The 26,867-nt window shown below is 32.4% G+C and overlaps 5 protein-coding genes across 7 annotated transcripts; 3 read left to right on the top strand and 2 right to left on the bottom strand.

Annotated features, from left to right (window-relative positions):
• Positions 1–211: 211 nt before the first annotated feature.
• Positions 212–4,190, bottom strand: LOC142552091 (delta(12)-fatty-acid desaturase FAD2). 3 transcript variants are annotated; one of them, XM_075661712.1, is made up of 2 exons: positions 4,090–4,190; positions 212–1,536 (listed from the first exon to the last, which is right to left on the bottom strand). In XM_075661712.1, the coding sequence occupies exon 2, from the start codon at positions 1,523–1,525 to the stop codon at positions 374–376; it is 1,152 nt and encodes a 383-aa protein (XP_075517827.1). In that variant the 5' UTR covers positions 1,526–1,536; positions 4,090–4,190; the 3' UTR covers positions 212–373. The 3 variants fall into 3 exon arrangements, with proteins under 3 accessions (XP_075517827.1, XP_075517828.1, XP_075517829.1); XM_075661713.1 differs by lacking the exon at positions 4,090–4,190 and adding an exon at positions 2,010–2,128; XM_075661714.1 differs by lacking the exon at positions 4,090–4,190 and adding an exon at positions 1,606–1,705.
• Positions 4,191–8,140: 3,950 nt separating this feature from the next.
• On the top strand, positions 8,141–8,974 carry LOC142551019 (protein LE25-like). The gene is made up of 2 exons (XM_075660067.1): positions 8,141–8,328; positions 8,432–8,974. Exons 1-2 carry the CDS (start codon positions 8,242–8,244, stop codon positions 8,759–8,761), a joined length of 417 nt encoding a protein of 138 aa, XP_075516182.1. The 5' UTR covers positions 8,141–8,241; the 3' UTR covers positions 8,762–8,974.
• A 4,050-nt stretch (positions 8,975–13,024) lies between these two features.
• LOC142552090 (zinc finger CCCH domain-containing protein 14-like) lies at positions 13,025–15,773 on the bottom strand. Its single transcript, XM_075661711.1, has 3 exons — positions 15,422–15,773; positions 14,704–14,764; positions 13,025–14,045 (listed from the first exon to the last, which is right to left on the bottom strand). The coding sequence occupies exons 1-3, from the start codon at positions 15,492–15,494 to the stop codon at positions 13,274–13,276; spliced, it is 906 nt and encodes a 301-aa protein (XP_075517826.1). The 5' UTR covers positions 15,495–15,773; the 3' UTR covers positions 13,025–13,273.
• Positions 15,774–18,266: 2,493 nt separating this feature from the next.
• LOC142552089 (enoyl-[acyl-carrier-protein] reductase [NADH] 2, chloroplastic-like) lies at positions 18,267–23,718 on the top strand. The gene is made up of 13 exons (XM_075661710.1): positions 18,267–18,478; positions 19,581–19,845; positions 20,530–20,639; positions 20,735–20,790; positions 20,871–20,955; positions 21,032–21,079; positions 21,310–21,384; positions 21,460–21,571; positions 21,648–21,699; positions 21,777–21,828; positions 21,921–21,978; positions 22,761–22,859; positions 23,367–23,718. The coding sequence occupies exons 2-13, from the start codon at positions 19,584–19,586 to the stop codon at positions 23,522–23,524; spliced, it is 1,167 nt and encodes a 388-aa protein (XP_075517825.1). The 5' UTR covers positions 18,267–18,478; positions 19,581–19,583; the 3' UTR covers positions 23,525–23,718.
• A 553-nt stretch (positions 23,719–24,271) lies between these two features.
• On the top strand, positions 24,272–25,285 carry LOC142550798 (uncharacterized). Its single transcript, XM_075659851.1, has one exon. It carries the CDS (start codon positions 24,272–24,274, stop codon positions 25,283–25,285), a length of 1,014 nt encoding a protein of 337 aa, XP_075515966.1.
• The last annotated feature ends 1,582 nt before the right edge of the window (positions 25,286–26,867 follow it).

Raw genomic sequence — 26,867 nt, 5'->3', positions numbered from 1 at the left:
TGTACTGTGCTGTTCTTTAAGTTATTTTTATTTTTAATAATATATACTACACCACCAGTCTCGATTCTTGTATAGATCTTTTCATCATCTCGTTAAATGATTCATGTTAAGTTGATTGAACTATTATGGTCTGTTGTGACTACTGTTCTAGAACTTGAGGATCGATGCTTTTAGAAAGCCGACAAACGAAGGCTAAAAATGAGGCGACGAAGATTGTAAATTCTTCAGTAAACAATCAAATAAGTATTTATTTAAGTGCACAAAAACACAACAGTCTACTACATTAATCCGCAATGCAACCAAAATCTACTTAAACCGCCAGAAATTCTCTTATTCCATTCCTCCGGTGCTACCTCCGTCGAAGTCTCGAAGTCTACAACTTGTTATTGTACCAGAAAACACCTTTGTTCTTGTTGCCTTCATCTGACTCGACGTAAATGCATTCCTTTGCTTCTCTCCACATTGCCTTAAAAATTGGAGTCCCGTCGAATTGATAGTAATTATCTAGTATCGGCTTGATAGCTTTTGTAGCTTCCATAGCATGATAATGCGGCATTGTCGAGAATAAATGGTGTGCTACATGAGTATCAGTTATGTTGTGGAACACTTTATTCAGAATACCATAATCTCTGTCCATTGTGGCTAAAGCTCCACGGAGCCAATCCCACTCAGAAGAATCATAATGAGGGAGCGAAGGATGAGTGTGTTGTAAATATGTGATCAAAACTAGGAACCCGTTAACTACAAGTAACGGAGCACCATAAACACAGAATACCCAAAAGAATCCTTTAGCTGCCGTTAGACGCAAAAGCCCATATGTGACAGCAAGAACACCTGCATCAGAAACAAGGATTTGAACCCGTTCCCGGTCTGAGTAGATAGGGCTATTCGGGTCATAGTGGCAAGCAAATCGGTCATATGGTCTTCCTGAAACGTTGAATAGTAAGTACAAAGGCCAGCCAACAGCAAGCTGGAAAATGAGTGAGAATACTCTGCCCGGTGGGTTGTTCAAATACTTGGCAGATCTTCCAAGTCTTGACTTGACTTTGGGTACAAACACTTCATCACGATCGAGTGAACCAGTGTTTGAATGGTGGCGACGATGACTGTACTTCCAAGAAAAGTATGGGACAAGAAGAGAAGAATGTAAGATTAGGCCTACCGTGTCATCAAGCCATTGGTAGTCACTGAAAGCATGGTGGCCACATTCATGAGCTATGACCCAAACACCGGTTAGTACACAGCCTTGGCATATCCAATAAAGTGGCCAGGCAACATATGAGAGATGATAGGGGAGATCTTGGAAGTAATTGGTTGCGACATAGAAGAAGAGAGCGGCAATTGCAAGGTCATAAATGACGTAAGAAAAAGAACGGAGAACAGATCGCTGAAAACAATGGGGCGGGATGGCTTTCTTTACCTCACCGAGTGTAAATGGAGGCTTCGAGTGTGGTGCTCGTTCGAGGATACCTGATGTTGTCTTCTTGCCCTCGGGAGCAGTAGACATCCGGCCTCCAGCACCCATTGTTCAGCGACCTGCAAGAAGCTCAAGCCTATCAGACAAATTATTTTCCAAACTATTGCATACTTGTATCACTCAATTACCTCAACGCATTTTATGTATGAGTAGTACAAGATTTGAGATTATCTGACTAATCATTTGATGCGAACATATGACTATACGAAGTCACTAAAAGAAAAATGTATCTTTGAATGCAACTGTACAAAAGTTGAAATGGTAGTAAGACAACATTTTTTAAACCTTTAATATGGCTATTAATGGAGGTCATCAGTCGAGTAGCTTAAAATAAAGTTATTGAGACAGCAACTAAATTTACTTCCTTCTAGACTCAAACATATGGCAAACCACCAAGAAACTAAGATAGAGCAAATATATTATGAAAATATAATTTTTAAAATTTAAGGCTATAGGGCACATGGAAAAAAGAGCAGGGCAACGCAAAGGCACTGGCTCAGTAGATTTCTGAGTCAATGAAAATCAACCTTACCAAACTGATTAGCTACAAGCTACAGCGAAGATTAGTGAGTATATCGGGTTTTGGTAGAAATTCTTAGTGCAGTTTGATCAAGTCCAACAATTTTACACAGATCTTCAATGTACATTCAAACAAAATAGTGGGCTTTAAAAAGAATATAGCATAAAGAAAAAGGAGATTCGTATAAAAATATCAGATCATACAATGATATAATATTTTCAATAATTCCAAAACATGTGTTGCCGTCTGATAAGAATATCCAACCAGTAGAAGGATGCAACTATTTGTCAAGAAACGATAAATTTTCTCCTTGAAATGTGACCATCGGAAACCCGAAAAGAAGGCGAATCTCAAGTTTAATATTATGCGAAAGCAATCAAACCATCTAAATTAAGAGAGCACAAGGGATATCCAAACTGCAAGATGCAAGATTTCGATACAACTAACGCAAAACATCTAGTTAAAAAAAATAAAAGCCCAAAATTTCCATATTTTTTTATGCGGATAAGGGATATATCTTCCTTGGCCAGTATCGGGACACACTCATTAATTGACAATAATTTAGTTATCATCCTAAATGTCCAATCTACATTCCTATTAAAGAAATTAAGTTGTAGCAAAATAAATAAGGGTGCCGACATAATCATTTCGGCCTGCCACGCTGACTTCCTAAATTTAATTACCTACCATTATAATTATAAATCATAAATGTCTTAAAGTCGACAGCTCCTGCCTTCTGATTCTATTAGTTAGGGATGGATTATGGAATGATTTTCTTGTTTTTATAAATAAAAAATAATACGACAGCCAACAAACAATTACGTGGTTCGAACTTCAAATCTAAGGCACTCTCATTCGTGGTTCAAACTACTACTATTAGCATCATCCGTATAAGCAACATTAGCGGGAAATTCTATCCTCCACATGGTGGAGGATCCACCCTTCAATTGAAGCGGGGGGCTCACATATTTGTGTGAGCTCCACACCACATGAAGGGTGGATGCCACACCGGGTAGAAAACACTTTTCATGCCCAACAACAAGACCCCAAAGCACAGGGAAACCTGAATATATTAGCTGGCAATCATGTGGCTATGACGCAAAAGGGGGAATAGGCCTGATCCCCAAAAAATGGAACGCAAAATACAAGCAGAACTACAGAAGCCCCAATACAACATTCTTGGGCTCCTCTGTTTAATGCTTTTTAATTTTTTTTGAAAAAATTCAAATCAGAATCGGTTCACTTGTTTGGGCCGAAAGAAAATAAAAAGGAAAGAAGCCCAAAATTATATTTTGTGCTGGCTTTTCGATTTCAGCTTATTTAAATATTGTTAAAAAATTTATTCTGCATCCATGATTCCATACATCATTTTTTTTTAAATAAGAATACCCTTCTTAAAGAAAACACTTTTTAAAAAAGGACACTTTGAAAATGAGTAAAAAAATGAACACTTTGCAGGAGGCCATCTTTATCAAACTTTCTCAGTTATTGCGGAAATCTAAAAATCTGATAGAGACGTGACAAAGTAAATCAGATCAAAGGACCACAATAACCAATTCAACGCATCAGTTAGGTACATACCACAATTTTTCCCCTTTTCTCTTCATTGGTAACAATCTTGTGACTGTAGAAAAATATCAGAAACTTTTACACCGCACCTCACGTTTCATCTCATTTAGTTCCAGAAGGAAAAAAGAACGAAAAAATGTGTTCCTTTCGAAAAATAGAAAACAGAAAGAGACTGCAGACCCACTAAAATCCAGATCCAAACTCTCCAGACCCAGAAACTCTACCGGAAAAAAAAAATCAAATCCCTTACTTCTTTTACGCATGCAAGAATATCAGAATAGCTTTTTCTCGGCACCCTCGGGTAAACATAGACGTTCAAATTCGCAAAAAAAAAAAACAACAACAACACAACCCACACACACACAAGGCACATTAACAATTTCAAAACAACACAACCCACATCAAGATTTGTTCGCAGTTCTTAATCAATCAGGAAACCTACAGAGTGAAAAATATATTACAAGAGAAACTAGATCTATAGAAGCATATATGTGGGCTTGCTCAACATTTGACAGAAAATTACCTGGAAAATAAAAAGAATATATAAAGTGGCTCTTTCTCTTCCCTGATTAGTCTGTGTGGGATATTTTATTGTTCTGAGATCTGGGAGACGACAAGGGTGCTCTTATTTATAAGCCAGCGTGGTACACATTATATTTTTATATAAATTTTAATTTCAAATATTTAGAATTTTCACAAAAACCTATTTCATTCTAAGAATTTCATTATTTTAGTCTATTCAAAGGTATATTTTTAAAAATAACTTTTTTTGTTTATATAAAATATATTCTTTAATATTTTAAAAAACCTAAAATATCTTTTTACCATTTTCAACCTCTTTTAAATATAACCTTGTCATATTAAATTCATTTTATTTTTCTTCTAAAATTTTAAAAAAGTGAGAGTATTGTTGATCAATTTTTCAGAATAAAATACGTAAGTTATATGAGTAAAAATCCGCTACGTTAGAAAATAATATATTCGAAAAAAATTAAAATAAATTACATAAATTAAGTAAACAATGTATATTTTACTATTTCGTGGTTTCGACGTATTTTATTTCCAACAAACTCTCTTGATGTCTAACATGCAAAATTCTTTGAAAAATAATTATTATATATGTTAAGTTTTTAAATAAAATTTATTTTTCAAAGTAATTGAAATAATTTTATTTTATTGTGTATTATATGTTTCTTAGTATAAGAAGACATATAACTTATCGTTTACTTGTTCATCAACTTTTTATGGGAATTATGCATTCCATTTTTACATATTTTATTTATTTTCAAATTTATTGGTTATTTATCTAATTATATTAACAATAATACTTTAATAAAGTTAATATTTTCATAATGAATAATTATATAATTATAATATAATACTCGATAAATTTAATAGGCTTTTTTGTTACTGTAAAAAAGTCTAAATGATATAATTGGAATTTAAAGCTGTTTTTAAAATTATACTTAATCTAATGCCAAATTTGATTATGTTAGTTTGTAGGAGGTCTTTTTAGAAAATCCTTCTTCTATTCTTTTTGTATACCTATTTTATTTTTTATAAAATTATATAAATAGAAATATGACATTGGGATTCAATGTGTGTAATATACTCTATATTGAATTTTAATATAAAAAAATAGTTTATTTACATAAAATTTGTGTTTAATTGTAATCATATTGGATTAGTTTTTCCCCCGATTTAGGTTTGTACTTGGATTCTTACTTTATTTTGTGAATAACTTTTGTGTTTTGGTTTTTAATTAAACCTTTATTTTCCAGTTTTCCTGAAAATTCATTGATATTTGTGCTTTTAGTTTCTTAAATTCTATTGGTTCTTTTCCAAGTTTTTTTTTATTCGATAAGGTATATTTTTTGGAAAATAAAATGGATAAAAGGCCTATTGTATTATATTGTATGATATAAATATATAAATATAGATAAAAAGTATAAAAATGATTTATTAAGCATGAAAAGTTCAACCAACTAAGGTATAGATTGTGACATTATTTCTTTTTAAAAATGATACATATTTTCTGCAAATCAATTTAATATTCTCGTATCGTGTCGGCTATATATGTATTGGACACGCGATGGTATTAATTTCTTCTGAATATTTTTCACAAATAAACGTGATGGTATCGATTTTTTTCTAAATACAAAGTTGCTAAATTTTGCAAATATATTTTTGAAAAAAACGTGATTATGAACATTTTTTTTTATATAAATTCGCAAATATTTGTAAGGAAAAATCATAATAACTTATTTTAAGCATTTATGAACATTACCTTACAATAAATAATCATTTTTTAGATATATATTGAGGTAGTGTACGTTTGTAAGAGTTTATTTTAAGTACTTGTAAACTTCTAATAATTGGAATGTTTGAAAATTATACATAGAAATTGAGAAACAACTAAAATAATTTATTGCAGACACTAACTAAATGATTTGTTCGTGCTATATGTAGTATGCGCAATGCACCTATAATTACTTAGATAATGTTTACATAGCTAATTTTAAGTGTGTCAGCTTCTATATACAAATTTCAAGAGTAGGTCTTTTGTGAGACGGTCCCACGAATCTTTATCTGTAAGACGGGTCAACCTACCGGTATTCATAATAAAAAGTAATAATTTTTCATGGATGACCCAAATAAGATATCTGTCTCACACAATAAGACCTGCGAGACCGTTTCATACAAGATTTTTTCAATTTTCAAACATTTTATTGATTAGAACTTGGAAAAACTTAAAACAAGCATTTGCAAATTGCACACTACTTTTACCTTTAATGATATGCGTATTTATACATACACGTTTTTCAAATAGGTCGGACATAAAAAACAAAATCAGTTGCTTTAATTTTTATAATAAAAGCACATGAATTTCGTTTTTTTTTTTTTTTTGTATTCACACGTTTTTATTCACTAAAAAAATCTTTATGTTTATAAAATAATTGAATAAAATTTATGATGATCATTAGTAGCTAAACGAATAAAGGACAAAAATATAAAACATGCTAAATTATACTTTAAGCACATAAAAAATATATTTTGATCAGAACAAATCTAAATTCTAGTTTCTGATTCGTAATTCCCGTCTCAAAAATTTAGCTATCAAAATACTCCTATATTTTTCGTCATTCGGTGTGTGCAAGTGTCTTATAAAATAAATGAAAATAATAAGATCACGGTTACGGATGAACGAAATTTCGGTTAAACTAAAATAATCGACTTAATGGAATTCATTCGAAAAGTTTGTTTGATCAATTTAGTTCTATTTTTAAAAAATTATTATTTATGTTTATTTTGTTCGATTTTGGTTCTTCACAAGAAGTAATATAAATAAACAGAAATAACGGATTTTTTTTATGAGCTTTATATCTTTATACCATATCGATTTGATTTTGGATCAAGACTAGTGTTTGCAAATGCTTTAAAACTATGATTACGGAACATTTACAAAATTTTGCAAATTTGTAAAGAAAAAATTCATAATTACCTTTTTAAAACATTTGCAGATATTACGTAAACGTATTTCAATTGAGTGTTATGTTATTGGTATATTGGGTAAACAAATTAAATTTTGGCTTTCATTTCCCGAGTTTGTTCTGAATTTAATTTCGGATTATAATTAATATAATATTTGATTTGATTGATAAATAATAGTTTTTTTTATTTGATTGATTAAATTTTAGATAAGATGATAAATTAGTATTTTGTCATTTTAATCATTAATAAAATAGTAATAGTATTATTTACCAAGAGTAATATTTTAATTTAAATTCAATGATTTGATTCATATAAGATAAGTACCCATCAATAGATGAATAAATAGCATGACAAAATAAACATAGATATGATAAATAAATTATCGAGAGATTACTTATATAAGACTTAAAAGTGGCCCTAGGATTAATTCTACAGCTGAAGATTACCAAAAGATTAAATACTTAAATATTGATAATTAATGTTTAGGTATAGAATGTCCGGGGAGCATCTAATTTCCCAAACCAAGTGCACAATTTCTGTAAATGCAACTGCTACTCAAAAGACGGGGTTTTGGCCTTAAAAATTTTGGGGAAAAGGGAGGAATACATGGTGGTTCTTGTCTGAATTATAAGGAGAACTCCACATATGTTAATTAAACTTCAGAATAGGTATTACGTAGCAAAACATAGTATTAACTATGTGTTTATGTTTATCAGAAATACTAATATGATATTGCACACGTTTCACGTAACAGTGTTTCGCATGAGAGAAAGGTGGATAATAATTTCTGATAGCCAGTGATAGGTTTAACCAGCCTGCAGAAACAAGGTTATCTTGATCCAAGTCAAGTGGATAAGATACGAGGCAAAACATAATTACTTTGTAAGAGCTCCTCCAATCATTAAAATTTACAGCACCACACAAGGTTATCTTTTTAATATCCTCCACACAATTGAAACCGTATGGTTGCTGCTGCAAGCACCTGTCCACAACGTGTCAATGTTATGAGCAACAACTCCCCCTTTCATCTCCACGTGTGTCATCGCCGCTTCCCTTCTACCTCCTTTTAAACCCCTCCACCCTCTGCTTTTTTCCTAGATTATTGATTCATGCAAGCATACGAAGACTATTTAGCAAAAACCTAGTTTGATCGTTTGTGTAATCACAGAACAAACGTTAGAAAATGCAGTCGGCTAAAGAAACCACGGGCAATGCAGCAGCTTCAGCCAAGGCTGGCATGGAGAAAACGAAAGCCGCCATGCAAGAAAAGGTTCCCTATTCTTCATCTAACATATATGAGCTTATTATTATCATGTACTGTTCGAAGGTAATTTATCTCGTTGATCTCCGGGTAAACGGAAACTGAACTACAGGGTGAGAAGATGACTACGCGTGACCCGCTGAAGAAGGATATGGCGGAGGAGAGGAAAGAGGAGAGGATCCACCAGGCGGAGCTTCAGAAGCAGGAGGCTCGCGATGAGAACGCTGCCACAAGGCAAGCGGCGGCTGCCACTGGTGGACCAGGCATGGGACAAGGCTACACAACCGGAGGCGATTACTCCACCGGTACTACGGGGACTGGACACACAACAGAAGGGGAGGTCCCACTGGCACAGCCACGTACTGATGCAACAGGTCGGGTTCTTCCACAGGACCCGAACGTCGGCGGTGATGCCAGAACCGGGACGGGAAGTACTTATTAGCCGCCTAAAGGCAATTAATATATAAAATATGATATTAATAATAATGATGATGGTAATGGGTTTGTGGTTTAGTCAGTTTCATTTTGAAGGGTTGTTTTTTAAGCCAATTCCAGTGTTTGTAAATAGTTTGGTGCCTTTTTTCTTTGTACATGCACATAGAGTTGTCTTGTACGTTCATGCATTAGCTTGATATTTGAAATAAAGCTATATTTCTGTCAATCTTCCACATATCAGTGCTCTTCTACAGTTTTTTGGTAGATTTGAGTGAAGTTGGTTGCTAGTCCGGCACACAAAAAATATAGACATGTACATAATATTACACTTGGCTAAATATAGGAAATTACCGGAACAGGAGACAATACAAAAATTTATAGACAAGACAGTATTCAGGTTAAAATATTAAGATAAATAATTTAATATGATAAAAAAAATGATAGATAATAAAAAAGAATAATTATATTGAGATAAATAATTTAATATAATAATGAATAAATAAATATGATAGATAATATAGTATTGATTTGAATGATAAATAATTGATTTGATTGTTAAATTTGATATTAGATGATAAATTATTATTTTGTGTTTTTAATAATTAATAAAATATTAATAATATTATTTATTAATATTAATATTTAATTTAAATTTATTGGTTTAATATCACAATAACTGATAATATTAAGTTAGTACAGGTGAATATATGATTTTTGAAGCGAATATATAGGGTTTTTTTTAAAAATAATATTATTTTAAAAAGTATATATTAAAATATAACAAAATGTGGGGGTTTATCAAAATATTACAATCCGAAATCAGATTTCCGGATTCAATTAATTTTTTTTAAAAATTAAGCATTCAATTAAATTTTTTTTAAAATTAAGCATCACGGACTCTAAGAATCCGTGGTAGATTGCCACGGATTCTTATAATCCGTGAAAGCTTCTTCTTTAAATGAGGCGCACCTTCTCATTATCACCGTGAGCTTCCCTTCTTCTTTTCCTTATTTTTGTTTCGTTGGCCGAGCACCGAGCGTCCTATTTCATATTTTTTTTCGTTCGCCGAGCCCAGAGCATCTTTCAAGCACCCATCTTAAGAAGTTTCCATTTATTCAGTAGCGTAAGTTTTCGGTATTTTTTCAGAATATTAAGAGGTAAATATATTATTTTGTTTATTCTATTTATTATTGTTCGTTAATTGTAGTAGTTTTAAGTAATAACAATAGTTATAATATTAATTGTATTATTGGAATTATAAGACTATAATTTAGATTTTTTGCATTGCCGAACATTTTATGAACGCATCATATTAGTTTTAAGTAATAAATATTACTGTACTTAATTTAATTACGAAAATTATAATATTAATTGTAGTATTGGAATTAGTTGTAATATAAATTGTGTTATTGGATTAATTATAATATTAATTGTATAATAATAACTCTATAATTATAATATTGAAATAATTATAATATTGATTGTATAATTGTATAAAAATGAACGCATCACGTAAAAATTGTAATAGTAATTATTTTATTGGAATAATTATAATATTAATTGCAAAATAATAATTATACTTAATTTAATTACAATAAATGTATACGTTTTATAACTATTATTAATGTATTTATTCTAATAACTATTACTAACGTATTTATTGTAATTACATGTTATACTTTTTATAGTAAATAACTATTACTAAATAAATACATTTTATAACAAATAATTATTACTATTAAATAACTATTACTATTAAATAACTATTACTAATGTAAACGTTTTACAACTATTACTATACTTAATAATTACATATTATAAAATATAAATATTCTGTAAATATTATAATTACATGTTATGATAAATAATTATTACTAATTTTATAATTATTACCATATTTAATAATAATTATTACTAATGTATTTTTTATAATTACTTGATACGTTTTATGAATTATTATTGATTTTTAAAAGAAATTATTTATATATTAATTAGTTTTATTATCAATTTGTCATCAATATATAAGTTTTCTTTTTTCGAGCCGAAAATTACAAATAAATTTCGTTTACTATAAAATATGTAGTTAAATTTTGTTGATATAAAATATAATATTTGTTAACTAATGATTTTTTGTTTGCAAGATGACTGAAAATACGGATAATATGTATTTGCGGGGTAGACACATATCAAATAATATCAACGCTGAAAATATGGATGCAATAATTTCGCTACGCCGGTCTGACAAATGTCTTTGGAGATTGCTTAATGCTGGTATTCACCTCCGTGTCCGCCTATGTCTTGCACGCATGGGCTTCTATGGTGTCATTCAGTGTGGTCCTATTAAATATTATGATAATCATTTACTTACGGCCATTGTTGAGAGATGGCGTCGTGAGACACACACATTTCACCTTACCGTGGGCGAAGGCAACAATAACTCTGCAGGACAGTTGCTCTTATTTGGGGGTTGAATATTGATAGCATTCCCATCACCGGTGTAGATACCGCGTAAAACAAACATAAAAATAAGTTATTTCAAAATATATAGTTGAATAAAAATATTTTAATTAGAATTATCAATTTCTTATATTACTTTGCATTATTATAAATTTTTTTATAATATTATATAAATTATATTAAAGTGTCCAAAGTTATAGAGTAACTAAACACTATTTCATATATAAATTTTTTAAAAAAACATAACAAAATACTTTATAATTTCATTAGTATTAAGTACAATAATATTAACTCATGCTTATATTAAATTAATTTAATTATATTAAAAATATTAACCTTCAAATATTTCAAAAATCACAATATCATATTTATTATTTTTTTAATATTTCAACTATTTTTTAATATCGCGATTAATATTAAAAATATAATATTTAACTAAATTATACTTAATCATATAATGTTAGTGAACAAAATTATAATTACATTAATATAATATAAATAATACAAACAAAATATTAAAAAAAATACTTAAATTACCTTCTTCGACGTAATTATACGGAACTTGTAATAATATCAACGGACGGTGCTAATATCTGAAATAAATGACAAGTATTATCAAAGAAATAAAACAAAAGAAAATATTAATTCTTAATATATAATTATAATATTATCAACGAAATTAAACATTATCTCTTGATATATATTCAGATGAAAAGGATGATAAAATCAACAAATAATATTAATACAAGATCGAATTAGTAAAGATGGATTTTGCGCATATAAATCGGATGAATGCGAGAATTATTACCGAGAAGAAATATTTTCGGACGAAAGGAAAGAAGGAAAGGGTACGATTTGAAGGAGAGGAAAATTTCTATTTATAGTGGAAATACACACGGAGTACACATGGAGTGGACACAGATTCAAAGAATCCGTGACAGTCTGTCACGGATTCTGAATCCGTGACCCACTCCCTTTTCTTTTTATTTTTTATTTTTTTTAATTTTTTTTTTTAAAAATGTCTGAATCCGGGGCAGTGCACTGCGGATTATACTAGTTTTGTAAAAACCTTTTCATTTTGTAACATTTTTATAATTATTTTTTTAATTTATAATATTTTTTAAAAAAAGCCCGAATATATATGATTTCGAAAAATGGTAGTTTAAGAAAAATTTAGGGGCCGTGGTACCAATCCTGGTCACCTAGTTTTTTATTTTATTTTTGTTTTTATTAAATTAAACGATCTTCGGCCGTAGGTTACGTCAGAAAGGGGTGGTCCACGATACAACTCATTATGAAGTTTTGCAATTGACCGTCCACATATTTCGCAGAGTAAGTTTGTTTTCCTGTTAAACGGTTAACTCGATTTATATAAAAAATAATATTTTTTTTATGAACGTTGAAAATCTATTTTACAAAATTAATTTATGAGATAATTGTATATAAGTTTATCATATATGTATTCTTAGATATAATGTGTGAGTAAATAAAAATATATTTAATTATGATTTTTTAAAAAATACATATACATGAATCCTCTTGTAAACAAGATAAAATTTTTAAATCAGATAAAAATAATGTTTTCTTATCATACACCGTACGATAGAACTGTTCGCTTATATCATGTACACAAATATTTTAGTTTAAAAGACGGATAGTCAATGCTAACCGATATGATAAATTTTACATGAATAGATCCCACGTGATTTTATATGAGATCGATTTAATAAGTGAATAATTTAACGATTGTGCTAAAATTTTATGATTTTATGCTTGACAGATAGCATAGAAAAGAACAAAGGAGGGAAGCAAGTAATGTAAGTTGTAGTAATCTTTCCAAAATGAAAGTACGAGGGAATTATCATCTGGCACAACAAAAGAACAAGCATTCTGCGACCTGCAATTAATAATACTATGCTAATACAAAAGTTGGCAAATTATTGGAATAACTACTTCAATAGCTATACCTCCAAAACCCTAAATTGTTTTTTTTCCAAAACAGAGTAAAACTACACAAGACAGCACAATGGATTAGATAAAATAACACTTAAAAATCAATCATTCACACCACAGATTTGCGTAGTTCAGCTTCCCCATGAGCAAAGTGGCACCTATCGCCAAAGGTGCAGGAACCTTTAGAAAAGTTGTCACAAAGCTTTGTCTTGAAGTTGCCACCTGCAGCAGCTGCACCTCCAAAGCCACGTCCAAAACCACCTCCAGGACCTCCGTATGCTTTTGCAGGAACATTGGCAGAACCGATGTTAATGACAAGTTGTCTTACCATTGTGCTTGCTTGATTAATTTGTTCAAATGTACCCTCAAGCTCGATGTTCCTGAGACCTGGATAAGTCTCGTGCTCAAGGATGGCTAACTTGGCTCCTGTTTGCCGGGATATCTGCTTGGAATTCACTCCACCTTTCCCAATAATGGCACCCACTAAGGATGCGTCAACACTGATTTTGGCAGTGGCAGAAAGACCAAAACTTGCTGCAGGTCCTAAAAGTTGTGGCTCCACTCTGGCTCCAAAACGGCTAGGAAAAGCTGCACCAGCACGAGGATCCTCCTGAAATGGTGCATTGGGTTTTCCAAGCTCCCACTCTCCATGAGCAAAGTGGCATTTATCCCCGAATTTACAACCTTCTGCAGAGTTGAATTTGTTGCATATTTTCGATTTGACGGCAGCTGGAGCAGAACCACTTTGAGCTGGAGGTGGTGGTGCCATCGTTTTCGGGGCAGGAGCGGGTTCTAGGTTCATCATCTTGGCAACAGCGTTATAACCACCAGGAACATAGTGAAGAAAATGGCAGTTCTCGCCAAATGGGCAACCAGCAGTGCTGCCAAAAAAAAAAGAGCACGGCAATCAGAAAAGTTGTGAAAAATCAGCAAGATCACCAACACGAAAGAATCATGTCTTCAAAGCTCCCACCAGTGTTTCAATGCGCAACAGAGCCAATTATTTCAATTTTCCATAAATTCATTAAGAACACCGAGGGATGGCTCCCTTTGTCATAGCCACCTTTGGGAATCAATTAATATTTCAAGGTTCACCTTGCACATGACCTGACAAGGGACGTGTCTCTTGAATATTAATGCACCTACGGTGTGTGCCAGTTGGGGCTGATGAACCACGCACTTGAGGATCATCTTCAACAACATTATACATAACAGGTGTCAAGCGTGTTACATGTACTGGAGACTTGACGGTGGCAAAACAATTGGAAGACCAAATACGGCATATCAAAGCAGAAAAGTATTCATAAAACAATGACCGAAACCAACAAGAAATTGGTAATTTTATGGCCTCGTGACTCGTGTTGAAGCAATGAGCGATCGGTGATCCCCTAGGTATCAATATGAAACTATACTAGTCAATGGAATATTAGAAACACCTACTGTGATTGTTATTACGTTTATTGTAATTATATTATCATTAGACGTTATTAAAGTGCATTAAAATTTTGAATTTTATATTACATGGATGGAGATTTGAACCTGAAAAACTTCGTGCATGGCTTCGATTTGCTTCCTATACCACCTGATAAGGAGTCCATTTCTGTCGCAAAACATTAATTACGTTTTCTCAGTTATAATTTCCTTTACCATTGATGATGTAAATGTCTAATTGATATTACTGAAAAATAGTGAAAGATTAAAAAATGAAACTCAACTGGTTAATTAGATAATCTTTAACTACCAGATGCTATAAATAATAAAATTAATCCTCGACATAAATTCCTTTACAAAGTATAGTATTGATAAATTGTTCGGATTCTTCAGAAAATTCACTTCTTCAAAAATTAAATTAAATACATGATTTTTTTTAAGAAAACACGCACCCACTTCAATTTCATACGCACACCCAAAATTTCAGGGGGCCAACCACAGCGCTTTAAGACTGCCTACAGAAATACTAAATGACGATCCGCATTTATTTCCCTAAAAAGGATTAAGTGATTTTTTCCTCCCTGCTGATGGAAAATATTATCCACGGACAAGCTAGACCTAGGTTCGTAAGAAATTAAAAAATAAATCAAAGAAAGCAAGAAAGAATAGAAACGAATGGAGCAGGTCTACATCAGATAATTAAGCTCCAGTAACGGAAACTACAGCTAATCAAATCTTGCATGAACTCACTGAAAAGCAAACGTGGAATTCAGGAAGAAAAAAAAAATCATAACCTCAGTTAAATCAAAAGTCGCAAAAAATAAACCTGGCTTAAATTTCTTGAGTCCGCCATTAGCACTGAGACCGAATTCACCTCTGCCTCTCTTGCGAGCGTCCATAGCTTCGAAACACACAGCTCGAAGTTCAAATCGAAAAAAATAACAGACTCAAAGAAAAATCGATCTTGCACCCAAAAAAAAAAAAAAAAACTCGAAAACAAATAAGAATCAAATGAAACTGTCGGTATAGAAAACTAGCAAACGAAAACCAGTTGAGGGAGTCAGTAAAGTAGCCGTGGTTCCTAAAAACCCAGAATCGGCTCTAGGGTTATGCTCGAGAAGGGAGACAGAAATTCAGAATAGTAAACTCAAGAATAATCTAAAACAAATGAAGATAATGCTGAGGTGGTCGTACATTTATTTTTTTAAATCCAGTTAAGGGCTTGATTTGGATTACACGGACGTGGGCCTAGGCCGACAAATGAAGTATATTCCCTGTTATTTTATTTTCAATAAGTATTTTATTCCAAATTATTTATTAAAATTCCAAAGAAATTCTTAAACTTACGTAATTATAAAATTATTTTAATTAAATAAATAATAGATCGAAGCTTGATTAAATTTATTAAAACAATTAGTTCAATTGAATTTATACAAATTCGGATTAGTTGCAAGGGAGTTGGTATTTCAATTAAGCTCGATCCTTTTTCACCAAAGAATGTGAGATTAGATATCTAGATATTAATGAAAATGAAATAATAGTACTGGATGTTTGGATTTCGTTTGGACAACTACTTATAAATATTCTTTTTATAAAAATGCTTTTTATATTGTTTTGTAAATTGTTTTAAAATAAATATCATTTTGACAACTATTTATGTAAAAATGTGTTGGAACATTTAAATTTTGCGGTGAGTTATCCGTAAGGAAATAACTAAAAGTTATTATATTTAACAATTTCCGAAAATTCAGTAGCCGATAATTTGTTAAGTGTTCAGAGAATACCGAATTTAAGGAACGAACAATTACTGAACATCACATAATACTGAAATCTTGACAACGATTATTTATGACTAATATGAGTATTTAATATATCATCGTACTTATTGAAGCTTAAAATCAACATAAAAAAAATTCAGAAAGTGTACAACATTTAGCATTCTAATTAAACATGACATATTCTGGCTAATTTGACAAAAAGTGTTAATCATTTAATGTTACTTTCTAAAATCGGAGTAGGTCAAATGATATTTGACAAATTGGAAAAGTGCATTGGTGATCTAGACATGACCATTTTGTAGTAGTTCAACATTTGAATATCACATGTATAAAGGCGGATCATATTTCAACAAATAACAACACTCAACGCGAACATATCTTATTATTCGTAAACACTCCTGATATCTTTTAAGAGATCGTCTTGTGTCGTCGTCTACTCTCTGTAATCTCATTGTTATATAAACATTTTGAGTATTTCTTTGTAATTGATAGAAAGGTTGTTATGATCTGAAGTCAGTGTGTGAGTTATAAATAAATTGAAGCTAAGACTTTCAGCAAACTTTATTAAATCTTATTGAATAAATGTTTACAAAAATTGTGAATATTAATGCTTTTTATAAACACATGATGAAAACAGAAGAAGGAGACGTAGAAGGCTTTTATCCTTCGGACTTTCAAAAACAATCGTTATGTCTTTTCATTGTTTCTATTATCATTCACAAAGTTTAGTACTCATTTCGCATTGCTCATCAATTGCCTATTGACCATTGAAGGTCGAGATCAAATTCATGTTGTTAATATCAGTAGAGATTATCTGAAGAAAAGAAAATTCAAAATATGTAATGCTTCATTCATCCTCCATCTAAAACGCAACAACTGATCATAACAGAACATTTTTAAAGTTGAAAATGTATTTAGACATCTATTTTAAAATAAATTTTTTATAGTTAAAAATGTGTTTAGACAAGTATTCAATAAAAAAAAATTAATTATCGTTCGACCCACTTTTTTAATGTTTTAAACCATAATTGTTAGGCACTAATAAACGCATATGTTGTACTTGCAAAACATAATTGTTAGGCACTAATAAACGCATATGTTGTATCTTAAATACATTTAAATCTCAGAATTATTTTTAAAATATTATATCACTATATTTAAAATATATATCACAAGATTTGAGTTTTCCAAGTATTTACACGAAACTATAACATTTTTCCAAAAAGGAAAAAGAAAAGTTTGGCAAATCACAAGACTCACAAATGTCGTGAGTTATAGAGAGTGTTACTTGCCTAGTCACGAACCTCTACTCCATTATAAACATTTCCTAAGCGTTGAACGTAGGTTAATTATATCAAAGCTAGTTTAAATGTTTAATGAAGAGTATTGTCCAAGTCCATATATCTAATTATCAAGAATTTTATTCAATCGATGTGAGACAACTAACACAATATATGGACCGTCAAAATTACAAGTATTCCGACTACATGTGAACGGGTGGTCGAACTATGATTAGTCCAACACATAACGGTGGCTAGGATCAGAACTTGACTTTGATATCATGTTAAGATTGTGACTTACACTTAACTCAATTCTAAAAGCTAGCTCAAGAGAAGATGAATTTCTAAATCTATATATGCAACTCCGATGAACTATATCCAATCGTTGTGATATATTTTTAACACATTTATCCTTCCTAGTACGATGTTTTACGTTTGATTTTTTTAAAATATGATGTCTAAAATACTATTCGTTTTAAATAAAATTAATTTTTTACGGAGATGTTGACGCAGTTAGTAAGTTCAAATCGGTAAATTTTATGTAATGATAAATAAGTATTTACGTTTTAATAAAAAAAGTTATTTTTTGAATGCCCAATATAAATATGTTCCGGGACGGTGACAAAGATGAGCTCTCAGTCACTCACTTCACGAGCGGCGCTTCCAAGGCTTCCCGACAGCTCATAGCAACCAACCAACCAACCGGCATAAGAAGCATTGTTTTCATCGAAACCATATTTACAAATTCATTCAACACTTCAATCTGCTAAAACGAACGTAGCCCAGAATCGATTTGGATCTTCTCCAAAGAAATTACAAAAAAAGGTGAGTCCTCGATCATCCCGTTCCCTGTTTTAAACAATCACGATTCTACATTCCAAAAAGGAGGAGCTTTTTTAATTCTTCATTTGGGTTAAATTTACAAGGATTTGTTTGTTTTCTTGTCAAGATCTTTGGTGGGTTTAGATTTTCTTGGTGTCATTGGGTCCAATATTGCCTTTTTTATTTTTACTTTTCTTTGTTACCTGTGATAAAATTCTGTAATAAAATTCAGAATTAGATCTGATGGTGCATTTGTATACTTTTCCATGCGTTTACTTGATAGAAAAAGGGTAATTTTACAATGCTCCAAAGAAATTGTTAAAAATAGAAAAAATATGGTGTGGACTATGGAGGCTTATGCATTCACGTTTTGCCATTTTGGTATAGGCTTTCTTTCTCAGATTATTTGTAGTCTATGAATGAATATTAATTTCTCCCGTGAAAATTTGACGAGCTTTGCAGGCAAATTTACTTTCCACCTGATTTCAGCTAATGATTTATCAATGATTACGGTTTTTTCCTCATGATGCTGTTTTGTGAACTTGGATTAATTTTCTATAATTCACTAATAAACTGGCAGTAAAACTTTTATATTGATTTGATTCCTAAATAAATTATCAGTGTTTTCTCTATATGCAAAATTTATCCGGCAAATATTTGAGAATTGAACTGTGAAAAAAATAAAAGGAGAAAAATCACATTCATACACTATTTATGAAAAGAAGAACATCGTGAAATGAACAGAACTCTTTCTTGTTTGAGTTTGTTACACACCTCAAAAAAAAAAAAAATAGAAAATAAAAGAATTGACAAATTTCTCTGTCATATCATCTTACGGCAGAATTCGAGTGCTCACAGCGTGTATGCGTGAAACTTTACTACGAGTTCTCATAGTGTTATTTTGTTGGCTACTTGGCTTAAGAGAGTTTTATCACTTGTTCATATGCCATATATTTGCTAGATCGATCATCAAGAGCACTATTTGACCATGATTGTTAATTTTGTTTATTTGTCTGACCTCTTCATCCCGTTTTAACTTGCCAAATCTAATCACATATCATCTACTTCTTCTTCTCTTTTTTAATAAATTGCATTCATCTTAAAGGCCATGGCTGCGAATGCAACTCCCAGCACCCAAATTGTGGCACAAAGGCCTGCCATTTCTGCATATCATAGAATCTCAGGACCAAGTTTTGCGCACTTTGTGAGTAAAACCAAAGGAGTGACTTGGGAAAAGCTTTGGTCCGCAAAACAGCCATTTTCGGAAATCTTCGAAGTCAATCTGTTGAAATCTAAAAGGCATGTCATAAAGGCTATGTCAGGAGCAAGCGATAAGCAGACTTTGCCTGGACTGCCAATTGATCTAAGAGGTTGTCCCTTCATGTGCTTTTTACTGTCATTTTCTGTTTCTTTATGTCAGAAGACAAGATTTATCCAAGATTGGATTTTTATTGCTGTTAGGCATATAACGTTGCCAACAACTTCCTATCGGATCGAGCTTTGGAATAGTAGTTTTTGACATATTATCTTAAAAAATTCAATATATGTGGACTCAAAATCGTTTTAATCAATCTTGGTGCTCCTATTTGGGCTTATGTTACCTTATGTTTAGTCAATACTTGTTACCTTAAATATATAGTTCAGAACTTTTGTTGAACATTCTCCAGCCTATACTTGGAATTGAAAATTATAGTTCACCCACTTACTATCAATTTCAGCTTTTGGAATTAGTGGTGGTTAATCATTACTTGTTATCTTCCTTTGTGCATAACCATTTTAAGCTTTTGTTCAGCTAGTTTCATGATTTCATCCAATATTTTACCATATTAATTTATAAAGAAGATACTGCTTTGTTTCAAAAAACATGGACAATCTTTTAAACTCTGCCTCAAATTCCAACTTTGAAGTTTTAGTCATCATGTTCAAGCAAATGGTTTAGGAAATTCCTGCTCTTATTTCTTATTTACGTTGGTCGTAGCTGCGTTGTAGTTGAATTTGTTGCTAAAGATAATCACGGTTATTGAGCTCACTAAAATATTAATCCTTGTTTGCAGGGAAAAGGGCATTTATTGCTGGTATAGCTGACGATAATGGGTACGGTTGGGCAGTAGCAAAATCTCTTGCAGCAGCAGGAGCTGAAATTCTTGTTGGTACATGGGTGCCTGTATGTGAAAGAACTCTTTATGTTGTCCCACCATCTGCATATAATGTAAATTCTCTGCACATTTGTTCTTTTCTTCATGAAAGTCTTTGTCTTAGGCACTAAATATCTTCGAGACTAGCCTACGACGTGGAAAGTTCGATGAATCACGCGTGTAAGAATTAATTTCTGTAAGTTGTCATCTTTTTACTGTACTTGTTATCTGGATCACTAATCAGGAACTTGATGCCTTAGTTTGCCAGATGGTTCTTTGATGGAAATCACAAAAGTCTACCCATTGGATGCAGTTTATGATTGTCCGGAGGATGTTCCGGAAGATGTAAGTTGTATACTGGTATTTCACAAATTAGATATTTTTCTCAATACAACCTCTATTAATTTGTACCATGGTGCAGGTCAAAACAAATAAACGTTATTCAGGATCTGACAATTGGACTGTGAAGGTTCTTAAGTTATTTTTGTGTTTCTTATACATTCTACTTTTCTGTGATGGCCCTTGAAACTTTGGATTAGGTTCTTCCATCTTTTAATGGAAAATGTTTCCTTTCTGAAATACCAATCTGTTTTTTAGTTCAGTTCCAACCATAATATCTAAATTCATTAGGTTTGCATTTGAATCTGAGTATACAGATCATTGCATTTTTGAATTCGCCTTACTGAGAGTATCTTTTAGGAAGTTGCTGAATCAGTGAAAAAGGATTTTGGAACCATTGATATCCTTGTGCATTCACTTGCCAATGGTTCGGAGGTATATCTTAGAGCTCAGTCATTTCGTTGCATTTTCATGTTTATTTTGATACACTTGTTTGGATATTTCATGCAGGTTAGTAAGCCTCTTTTGGAGACATCTAGAAAAGGTTATCTAGGGGCCGTCTCAGCATCAAGTTATTCTTTCATTTCTCTGCTCAAACATTTCATTCCCATCATGAATCCAGGTACGGCTTGAAACAATCTTAATTTTTTGTGGTATAAACACACATTGGTTTCCTAATATTTCCTTTTTTTTAATAGGCGGTGCTACAATATCTCTAACATACATTGCATCCGAAAGGATAATACCGGGGTGTGCGCTCATGTATTCATCAAACGGATTTTTATCCTATATTGTTCTTTTTATTTAATTTATCACTTTGTTTTCAGATATGGAGGTGGCATGAGTTCTGCAAAGGCTGCACTGGAGAGTGACACCAAGGTGAGACTTTATCTGTTTCAAGGTTTATAGTAATTATGCATATTCTTGAATCACTATCACTGCTTACAAAATGTATCATCGACTGTATAAAGGTGCTGGCTTTTGAAGCTGGAAGAAAACACGACATCAGAGTCAACACCATATCTGCAGGCATGTTAAAAAATTATACTCATGTTTCGTGGATGGATTATAATTCCAAAAAATAATGTTATGTTTGGATTTTTTTACGGTGTTTTTTGGAAAACATTTTCTAGTATAATTCCTGGGAAATACTAGATTTTTTTTATGGGAAATACTATAATTTTTTTTATTGTAAATGCTATATTAGGTAAGAATATTGAGTTCATGACATAACGTGAAGATGAAATTATATTTTTAATAGTATTTTTTAAAAGTTAAAATTTTGTTTAAATATAATATAATAATTGTGTTTTTTTTTTCCTTTGAATATAATAGCGTAGTTTTATGTAGGGATGGAAAATTATGTTCAAAGTAGCAATTATGTTGAAGGCATACTAGAACGGAAAATATGTTTTGTTAGAAGAATAGAGGATAATGTTTGATTTTATTTTCCAGAAACTAAAGAGGGGACTTATCCTAATATCACGTGCCTTTGCTGGCAGCATTCTAAAGTGTGGTTGGTTCTCATTATATTGCAATGTTTGGTCTATGAACGTAAACTCGATCTGCTCTCATGTTAACGTTCCTGCACTACAATTCTTAACAGCATATTGGTATGGTCCACCCAAGCAATATTTTTATTAAACCGAAGTCTTGTTGAGTTTGGCAGAAGTTAACCATCAATTTTTTTATAAGTTGGTTTGTACCTTCAAATTATTATGGCATGCAACCATCGTAAATCACTATAATGTAAGCATAACAAGAAAGTCGAAATGTTTGCATTGTTATGCTTATGGATTTTGGTATAACAGGCCCATTAAGAAGTCGTGCTGCAAAAGCTATCGGTTTCATTGACATGATGATCGACTATTCATTGGAGAACGCCCCCATGCAGAAGGAATTAACTGCAGGTGAGTCATCTTTACCAACTACTTGTGCTGCATTTTGGTGCTTAGGTAGCATTTAAATGCTTCAGGAAAGGCGCAGGTGGTAAATGAGATTGAGATAGCAAAATATTTCGAGCATGGTTAAAATTAAATCACTGGGAATTTTAGTAACAAGGGTCAAATATTGACATATTTTACTCTCTTTACGCCCTTATAAAAACCATCATTCAATACATTGGTAAGTTTTCTATCAACGTGCCTGGAATGCATGTCATATGATAAAATATTGCATGCTGAAAAAATTAAATTGTAAAGCTGAATATGATACAGTAATAGAATTAATGAAATATCTAGGAGAGAGAAATGAATATGAGATGATTATATTCGCCTTTATTTCTGAAGATGTAAAATATTCCAGAAAATGAGTCCAAACATAGGCATGATCTTTTAAAATTGTTGGACGGTGTCATTTTCATCTTCCGGACTTGATAATTGATTCATATGAGTAAACTTGTGATGTAAATTGGACAGAGGAGATTGGGAATGTTGCTGCTTTTCTTGCATCCCCATTGGCTTCAGCTATCACCGGTGCTGTTATTTATGCGGATAATGGTCTCAACGCTATGGGGGTTGGGGTCGACAGCCCGGTTTTTAAAGATCTCGACATCCCTAGAGCTAAACAAAGTTAGAGATCCATCCTCCCGTTTCAAGATTCTGATTTATGAAAATAAATGTTGGGACTCTTGAGAAACAGGTGAATTGAGCTCGTGTTCTTTCCTTTTCGAGCATGCGTACTGAGTACTGTGGTTGTATGTTGTATACCACCAATTTTCCGGGGATCAATAAACATTTCAGACAGAACAATTATTTTCCTGCGTGCACTTTTCTGGTGTGTTCCGAGTATTTAATTAAGTTCGAGATTTCATTTTTGCTTTGTACACCCCGAAGGGTTTAATTTGGATAATACAGTTGCATCATTATTATTTCTATATTTTGATAAATCATTAATATAAAAATTAGTAACACGTTATTATCCACATAAATTGCATAATACAGTTGCATCATTATTATTTTTTAAGAAAAACAACACATTACTCAAATAATAATTACATAGTACCATAAATAAATCATATATTTTCCCGAAAAATACTTATTCATAAACATTGGATTATACAAACATGACCGAATTAGATACAAACAATGAATGAAGTTCGAATTTGGAGCCAATCGATGGACATTTTAAAAAAAATGAATAGCTGAATTCGAAAATATGGAATCAAATGATTTATTTTTTGTATTTCAAAATCACCAAACACAATCGGAACCCTCGTTGCATATTTTGAGGGCCTAACCACCATCACCAAAATTCCCATCTCTCTTTTATTTATCATCACTTGCAGCCCGGAGAGAAAATTGTTCAGTAGTAATCGCCAATTATGAAGGCTTCGATCAAGTTTCGTGATGACCGGAAGCCTCTGTTGAGAGCTAAAATCCCAGTAAACATCATGAACTTCCCGTTTCAATCGGGAGTTGCAGCCGGAGAAACCAAGGAATTATGCCTCAATTTCGCTACTTTCTTTGATTCTGGCCCTTCCCTCAAATTCTCGTATCGTCCGAACGATGCTCAGAACCCTTTTACTTTCGTTTTCAAGACTGGGATTGGGCATTTCGGATCCCCCAACAAGAGCCCTCTGAACATGAGCGCCGAATTTAACTTGATTGGCCGCCGAAACCCTAGTTTTTTCATCCATTTCAAACCCGACTTAGGCGATTTCACACTCAAGAAATCGCACTCTTCCGAGTTTGTCAAGGGTCTCGGTGGCGAGAAGTTCGAAGACGGCGTGGCGAGTGGGGACGGTTTTGTGAGTAACGGGTATTTAAAGGGGACTGGGTTCTTCTCCTCGTCCGCTGAGTCCAAGGCGGCGGAAGGGGTGGTGAGTGGTTTGTTGAGAGGTGCCGAGATGAGCGCTAGAACGGCGTTACCGATTCCAGATTTCGCCATGTTGAACTTCCGATGGGGTTTAAGGATTTCGCGGCACGAGACTGCAGCTGCGGACACGGACGCGGTGATGGTGGGTAAGAGGGGTGATCGGCCTATAGGTATCGGGCTGCCGCTCTTGGTGATGAACAAAATAGGAATCGAGCATATCACAAAATCAAAACCGACAGGAGAGAAAACAGAGCCTGGCCCCAAGTATGCTGAAGTAGCAGACGCATGGTTGGACATGAAGAATCAGATGGAGCAAATTCAAGCTGAGAATGGCCTTCTGAGCAAGGCCTTGCGTGATCTGAGGTCAGACATAGCTGCCGGAAAAATGAACTTTTTACCGTATGACTGGAATAATTACTCCACCGGCACCAAACGGAGGAGCAAGGGCGGCAAACAATCGCCTGAAATGAAGGGTTTTGATGCCTTCTCGCCGGTGGGAGAAGGCAAGGATGAGAAGTGAAGCTCAATGTTTCTGGTTCATCTGGTTTTCCTTTTTGCACATTTTCATATTATTTTTTTCTTGAACTTGTGATTTGCTGTTTGTTTCAACCTACCCGTGCAGGCACTCGGCCCGGATCACTCCACATGAGTGATCCGACCCCACCTTCCTGTAAAAAAAAAAAAAATTGGCTCGAAAAAATCCGAGCCGTTGGATCGACCCCTGCAGGCAGTGCCCGCCGGGGTAGGGTCGGACGAACCGTGATTTGCATAATTTTGAAGGTCGAATTGTTTATATTTATGGTATATACCTCTATTATTTGCATAATAGTGGTGATCTTTCTTTGGTTGGAATTCAGCCGAAAATATTCGTGTTCTTTTCGGAATGTTGTTTGAATTCAAATTGAAACATTTGTTTTTCGTGTATGGCAAAGTGTATTTTATGATTCGGGAAAAACATAAAATAGAGTTAAGATTATGTTACGAAGGTGATTAATTTATTTGAAATATGAGATAATAATTGAGAAGGTTGAAAAAAAGTATGGTGTGTTGAATTTTTGGAAATATAAATAAATTATGAATTCTTTAATCGTATTGAATTGTGAATTCTCCGAACAAAGAGGGCATTGTAAAATGTGTGTGTTTTTCATATTCTATGAATGTTGTTGGGCTCGGACCAACATTTTTGTGTCATTTCTCATCAAGCTTTTTCGTATTCGTTGTAACGGCCCGTTATGATGTTAATGGGCTTTTTGGCCCCCTAAAGTAAATTTTTTATTCGGCACATCATGTAAGAAATTTTATATTCTATATATATTTTTTTAAATGTCAAAATATCGTATAGGATGTTTTCGTCTCTTCGACAAAAAATCGTTTCTGCTTTTTTAAACTCACATTTTCTTGTAATTATCAAAATCATAACCTAAATTTACGTTGGTTTTATTTTTAAGAAAGCTGTTTTGGTTTTCTATATATAAAAAATAAGAGCGATGTATTTTCACAAAAAAAAATTCAATTCAATTCAATTTTAGGATATATTTTCACCGATATTCGTGTTTTTAAATGTAATAATTATTTGACTTTATTTTCTATTATGAAAAACCCATCATCAATTATATTATATCACGATAAAAAAAATCATCTCAGACCCCAAAAAAATTCTAAAAAATATTAGATAACATTGTATATTTTCTTTTTCATATGAGATGGCGTTTTCAGAAAAAATAAAATAAAAATAAAAATTTCCATGTAGACCAAAAAATCAAATATTTATCATAATCTCTAATAAAATTTATAAAAACGTTTTTTTAAAACATAATTTTTGAAAAAGTGAAAATAGACTTGTGAATGAAGGTTACGTAACGATAATGAGCAAAGCAAGGTTTATTATTTTGTTTTGATAACGAATCAGCAAAGTCAACAATCACACATCTCATGTGGGTCAAAACCAAATTATTTTATGACAAAAACTTACGTGACACAGTCTTACGGGTCGTATTTTAGTGAGACGAATCTCTTATTTGAGTCATCCATGAAAAAATATTACTTTTTATGCTAAGATTATTATTTTTTATTGCGAATATCGGTAGGGTTGACCCGTCTCA

This window comes from Primulina tabacum, chromosome 7, assembly GCF_025594145.1.
Source record: "Primulina tabacum isolate GXHZ01 chromosome 7, ASM2559414v2, whole genome shotgun sequence".
NCBI lineage: Eukaryota > Viridiplantae > Streptophyta > Magnoliopsida > Lamiales > Gesneriaceae > Primulina > Primulina tabacum.
Note: the sequence above shows the minus strand (reverse complement) of the source record. Positions and strands in the feature narration are given on the sequence as shown.